Source organism: Chanodichthys erythropterus, chromosome 19, assembly GCF_024489055.1.
Source record: "Chanodichthys erythropterus isolate Z2021 chromosome 19, ASM2448905v1, whole genome shotgun sequence".
Taxonomy (NCBI): Eukaryota; Metazoa; Chordata; class Actinopteri; order Cypriniformes; family Xenocyprididae; genus Chanodichthys; species Chanodichthys erythropterus.
Genome location: NC_090239.1, coordinates 3,787,833 through 3,794,107, shown reverse-complemented (window position 1 = coordinate 3,794,107; position 6,275 = coordinate 3,787,833). Strand labels below are relative to the sequence as shown.

At 36.5% G+C, this 6,275-nt stretch overlaps 1 protein-coding gene across 1 annotated transcript; it reads right to left on the bottom strand.

The window, feature by feature from the left end:
• Positions 1 to 995: 995 nt before the first annotated feature.
• Positions 996 to 4,360, bottom strand: LOC137008307 (uncharacterized). The gene is made up of 11 exons (XM_067370277.1): positions 4,207 to 4,360; positions 3,469 to 3,602; positions 3,102 to 3,374; positions 2,907 to 3,002; positions 2,678 to 2,816; positions 2,306 to 2,436; positions 1,947 to 2,225; positions 1,632 to 1,727; positions 1,393 to 1,537; positions 1,167 to 1,246; positions 996 to 1,076 (listed from the first exon to the last, which is right to left on the bottom strand). The coding sequence occupies exons 1-11, from the start codon at positions 4,358 to 4,360 to the stop codon at positions 996 to 998; spliced, it is 1,608 nt and encodes a 535-aa protein (XP_067226378.1).
• Between the last annotated feature and the right edge of the window lie 1,915 nt (positions 4,361 to 6,275).

The window sequence follows — 6,275 nt, the reverse complement described above, 5'->3', positions numbered from 1 at the left end:
CAAAGGAACAGTCTCAGTCTATCAAATTTATGTCAGTATTTCGAGACACCCATACTAGGAGTATTTCCGAGGTGTCTTTAAAAAAAAAAAAAAAGCAAACGAAGTATATAAAAAAAAAAAAAATTCAACAAAAGGCAAAGAAGGTTGTAGTTTAGTATTTGTATTCTTACATGTTATGGTTAATGAAGGTGAATTAATGAGACGAACAGTTTTACTTTCAGTTAAGAACTAATTTAAACTTCTGCAGCTGACACTTGATATCAGCCTTTGACACACACCATGATGGGGCAAAAAAGCAGCAGACATTAAAGAATGTTCAATAGATTCTGGTTTTATTTTATAAATTCATACATTTTGATTAAAAGTAAAGTGGGAATGTAAAAGGAGAACATTTGAATAACTTTATTAGTCACACTTTTTTAAATATTAAAATGGATGCAAAAACACCATTAAATGTATGATGATGCAACTGATATCCATACAAAGCAGCTTGTGTGAAGCAATGAGGTTTCTTCTTACTTCTAACAAAGAACGGTCTCTGCTTCTAATAAACAAGACGACTACTACTACTATTACTTCATGTGTATTCAACGTAGTGATGATGCAAGCTGCCTCTAAAAACACGAACAATTTAGAACAACAACATAGTGATGAAACACGCTTTTGAGCGTTTGTCCGTTTAAGGCTGCTGTAGAAACATGCCGGCGCATAATGGCGACTTGACATGGAGAGTGGACCCGCGGTGTATGAGATAGAAATGACTCATTCTAAAGGTAATAAAAACATAATGGCTCATTATGTAAGGTCTTTATGTACCACTGAAAACATAGTTGTATATTATATTGCATTTCTGTCAATAGATCTTCACAAATTTTACAACTTGCACCTTTAAATGAAACCAATAATTCTTCACATGATCAGTGGGAATGGGATATTTTCTGTCAGACACTAAGTGAACAGGACTGTTTTATTTCTTTTCCTGAAGGACACTGAATTTATGGCGTTATCTTTTGCAGTTTTCTTAACTTCAGCTCTATGTTTCTTGGCAGACCGTACTTGACCAGCTCCTGTTTTATCTGAAACAGACGGACAGACAGATCAAACTTTCCATGAATGATCTATTAGCAGTGTATTTTGTGTAAATATTCCTAGTCAGTGTGACATACTTGTTGTAGAATCGTAATGTTTTCATACTGTGTTAGATCAAAAACTGAGGAAATTCTCACTTGAAGTCCAATGACGTATTCTAAAGGAAAACACACACACACAGACACCTAAAATACTCATATCTGTTGACATTAATCATACAAAAACATTACATGGGGTTACATGAAATCAAAACAAAAACAAAACCTACATATTATTTATTTCTAGAAAGACAAGACTTCTTACTTTTAGAGGTGCTGCTGTCCACCCTGAAGGCCCATCGACCGGGAACATTGACATTACTGGAGTTCTTGAGGTTAGAGATCAAGCTCCCGTTGATTGATCCAGGAATCACAAAGTAGTCAAAGGAGTTTACTGTGTCATAACCAGCCTGAGAGTATGTAAAAACATTCATATAAACAGTGTATATGTATAGTATGCAGTATACTCTAGTCAATATAACATTTTATTTCTGATTCATTTACCTCCACCGGATGTCCCGTTACAGCAATATCACCATAATTCATCAGAATGAATGAAAAATTACTGCCTGAAATTAAAACCACCTGAAACGACGTTTCCTAAAAAGATTGAAATAAGATAATAATTTTAAACTTAGCATTCACATTTCATCTTTTTTTATGAGCATTACTGACCAACCTTGTTATTTTTTGTGTTTTAATTTATTATATATTTTGTGTCACTTTTTTGTGTACTAATGAGTTCAATGAAGTATTCTGAAATTGAACTGAATTGAATGGATGAATTGAAAACACATTTCAGAAGTATATCAATCTTACTGTGCTGGTATTGGGAAAGTAAGGGACTTTATCCCACGTTGCAACAAAGACCCAAGAAGCGTTGAAGGTCAGATTTGGGAAATGATTGTTTATGTCCAGAGTGGCGCGTGTGAGAACACTTCCATTAGTGTACTGATGATATGAAACCACTCCTCTCTCACGGTTGTCAAGGTTGGTCCAGAGACCAGCAATTATATCTTGGTCTTCATAAGCAGGAAAAGAGTAGGGAACAAACTGTGATGAAGGCTGGTTAAATGTGAGGTGTCCATTATTATTCACCTGAAACATGAGAAATATTGTCAAAATCACAGGTGACTTTATAACATATTCAACACTCACAGTTACACTTAGAATCTTACATAAATCTGCTGGTATCTGCGGCCAAAGAACAGAAATGGACTCAACAGTGGAATAACTGAGGAGCTTCCATCATCATCAGCAGCGTTTCTCGTGTCTCCTGATGAGCCGAATGGGTAGAATATTCCTGGTGCTGCCAAAAGAAAAAAAAAATTCTGACATTTATGTTTACATTTCACACTGATTTATAGGGCTCATGTTTGAGTCTGGCTGTGATTAATATAGAGATAATGATGCCCTCTACCACCATCTTTGATCTTCTTGCCCTTTAAGACTTCAGACTTTAAGACAACAGGTGGTATCCAACCAAACATGTTTAAGTCAGAGCTGCACACAACTGCTAATAGTAATACACATCCTGATGAAAGTCCTACCTGATCCTCTGTTCACAAGAAAGGCCCAACGGCCCGGGACGTTTACGTTAGTCGTGTTCTTGAGGTTTGGGATGTAGCTGCCATTGGTTGCATAATGAATTAGATAGTAGTCAGTAGAGTTTATGGTGTCAAATCCAGCCTATTAAAACCATAAAACATGAATGTTATGTATTCATATAGAGCCAGTATCCTATAGATTATTATTTAAATCTTGTGATGTTTGTTTTACCTCTACTGGAGAAGATATCCCAGCACAGTCACCATAATTCATCAGAATGAAAGAAAATCCACCTCCTGAAATTAAAACCACTTGAAACGTGATTGCCTGAAGAGAAAAGAAACAACATAATGATTCATAGTCTTCGACCCCGCACCTGAAAAGAGGGAAAAAACTATTTACCGGCGCTGAGTGAAGATTAAATACATTCATATCCCCCGACTGAACATAGTCCCATGTTGCAACAAAGACCCAAGAAGCAGTGAAACCCCTCTGAGGGAAATACCGGTTTATATCCTGAGTGGCGCAAGTGAGCACACTTCCATTAGTGTACTGCTGATACCAGTATTTGCCCAATCCAAAGCTGACAAGATTAGTCCAGAGCGGAGCAATGAAATATTCAGTTGCATATTTGGGAATGTAGTAAGGCAGAGATTGTGGTAAAGGTTGGTTGAATGTAAGAAGTCCATTATTATTAACCTGAAATAAAAGAAATCAGTTCAAATTCAGTATGAAATTGCTTATAATTACATTTGCATTTATATTTAGTCTGGTATTGAAACCGGATTCTCACGTATGTGTTGTTGTATGTGCGACCAAAGAACACAAATGGAGTGGAGAAGGCAACATTTACAGAGGTTTTACTACCATTTTCAAAACGTTCAGTGTCTCCTGCCGCTGAGCCGAATGGATAGAATATCGCTGGTGCTGCGAGAGAATGAAGACAACAATATTATATTTACATTTCACACTGATTTGGGTTCATGTTCCTTTATGTCATGGGTGAGGATCTTTTTTTACAGTCTATGATGAGGAATGACTGTGATTAGTCGTGGGACAATGATGGCCTCTGGTGGCTGACTGGTGTAACTGTTGATGTGACAGCAAATAATCACACACGTTCTTCTAGAGTAAAATATAAATTAAGTAGGCTATATTCCCAATGGAAGGGCTGGTACTGTGTACTTTTGCATTTCACTTGGAAATCAAGGTCCAAGAGTCTGGAGGGAGAGTGGAGAGGCACAGAAACCATATTGCTTGAAGTCCAGTGTGAAATTTCCACAGTCAGTGATGGTTTGGGCTGCCATGTCATCTGCTGGTGTTGGTCCTCTGTGTTTTCTGAAGTCCACAGTCAACGCAGCCATCTACCAGGACATTTTAGAGCACTTCATGCTTCCTTCTGCTGACAAGCTTTATGGAGATGCTGATTTCATTTTCCAGCAGGATTTGGCACCTGCACACACTGCCAAAGGTACCAATAGCTGGTTCAATGACCATGGTGTTACTGTGCTTGATTGGCCAGCAAACTCACCTGACCTGAACCCCAACCCCGAGAATCTATGGGGTATTGTCAAGAGGAAGATGAGAGACACCAGACCCAACAATGCAGAAGAGCTGAAGGCCACTATCAGAGCAACCTGGGCTCTCATAACACCTGAGCAGTGCTGTTCCATACCACGCCGCATTGATGCAGTAATTCATAAAAAAAGGAGGCCCAACCAAGTATTGAGTTTAGAACATACTTTTCAGAAGCCTGACATTTCTGTTTAAAATATCCTTTTTTCCTTTTTTTATCTTATGAAGAATTCTAATTTATTGAGATAGTGAATTGGTGGGTTTTTGTTAAATGTGAGCTAAAATCATCACAATTAAAAGAACCAAAGACTTAAAGTACTTTCTTTAAGTAGTTACAGTCTGCATACATTAAATTTGTTTAATACACAAGTTCCACAATTTGAGTTTAATTACTGAAATAAATTAACTTTTCCACGAAATTATAATTTATTGAGATGCACCTGTAAGTAGTCCACTATACTGTTATAAAGATTTCATTGATTTTATCATACCACATAAGCCATAAAAGCCTGGTGTATCATTCTATATGCACGGAGCATTCTTTAGAACTTCCGCATTAATATAAGCCAGCAAATAAATAAATAAAGATGTACCTCATTGTTCCTCCTCTGCTAAATTCAATTCGACCATCAGTTTTCACACTTTTATGTGAAAAAAGCTTCAGAATTTAAATATTTATCGTGCACTTTAGTTAGATTAATTGAATAAAATGTGTTTTTACAAATGTGCTGAAATCATTGATCTTGCGCTGCACTGACTGACATCTGCTGTGATTATAAAGGATGCTCGCTCTGTGTCATTAATTCACAAGAAAAGTTATTGTTTTTCATGAGATTTTGTGAGTACTTTATACTTCACATTATAAAATAACGGTTTAAAAATAAATTTTGTCAATGTTTAATATTTTGTCAAAAACGAAGTGAAAATCTATTAGAGGAAATGGCTGATATATGCGCAAATAAATGCTACTTTACCGCCACCTGCTGGTTAAAGTGGTAATTATTGTCTTTTTTAGTGTTTTCTATCACATGTTGAATTTCCTACATTTTTAAACGTTCGGTTTTACAATGGGGACAATCTCAGAAGGATGAACAAGTAATGTTTGTAGTCATCACAATAAAAATAACATTTGAAGTGCTGGGGAAAAAATGTGTGTGTGTGTCTAATTACAGACACAGCGTTTTAAACAGTCCTAGTAGCTTTGTCTTTATTACAATCAATAAAACTGGTTTATTGGCAAATTAGGTAAATGTGATAACTGCATTAAAATAGGAATACAACATTAAAAAGTCAACCATTGATGTTTTTGTGTCGATGTACAGCAAGTACAGAATGAACAGCTAACAGTTCCCCGGAAATGCCCGAGCTGGCTTAATGACAACCAGGAAGTAACCGTGCATATATTCCATTCAGAAACCCTTGTTATTAGCGATATCAGTGGCCATTAAATGAACTGCATCCAGCAACGTATTGCACGTGCTCGCACTTGTGCGCACACTCCATAGTGATGCGAGCTAGCCTCAGATGGCCAAATCTGTCACATAACATACAAGAGACTGAGTGTGATTCATTGCCCCGATATATTCGTTCTTCGCTTAAAAGTATTCAGAAGTTGGTAATAACTTCCAGTGATATACTGTTAATGAACATCCTGATGCTGTCCACGTATGTAAATATGTTTTGCACACTTTCCTCTCAATAACAAAAATACAACAAACATGACAGCAGTGAGAAAACAAAAGAAAGAAAGCATCTGTGCATAGCGATATGAATATATGTTTAGCACCAGCATCATGTCAACAGATGTGACAGATGATTATAATAGTTTGATATTTGAGACTATAAGTATATTTGAGACTATAGACTCACTATATAGATCTGGCTATGTGAGACTATAGTTTGAATTAATCTCTTTTCTTTGCATGACACATTAACAGTACAGTACAGAATGGCTCTTTCGGCATTATCCTGAATGTTGTATAAGCATTCATTTCATGTGTCACAGAACTGAAAAGAGGCTCTCAG

Bases quoted from the DNA above. Each gene is read 5' to 3' on its own strand.
- LOC137008307 (XM_067370277.1), bottom strand. From the start codon at position 4,360: ATGCGGCGTGGTATGGAACAGCACTGCTCAGGTGTTATGAGAGCCCAG. The intron at 2,226-2,305 runs GTAAGATTCTAA...CTCATGTTTCAG, and splicing joins GCAGATACCAGCAGATTTAT to GTGAATAATAATGGACACCT. The intron at 1,077-1,166 runs GTATGTCACACT...CGTCTGTTTCAG, and splicing joins ACATTACGATTCTACAACAA to ATAAAACAGGAGCTGGTCAA.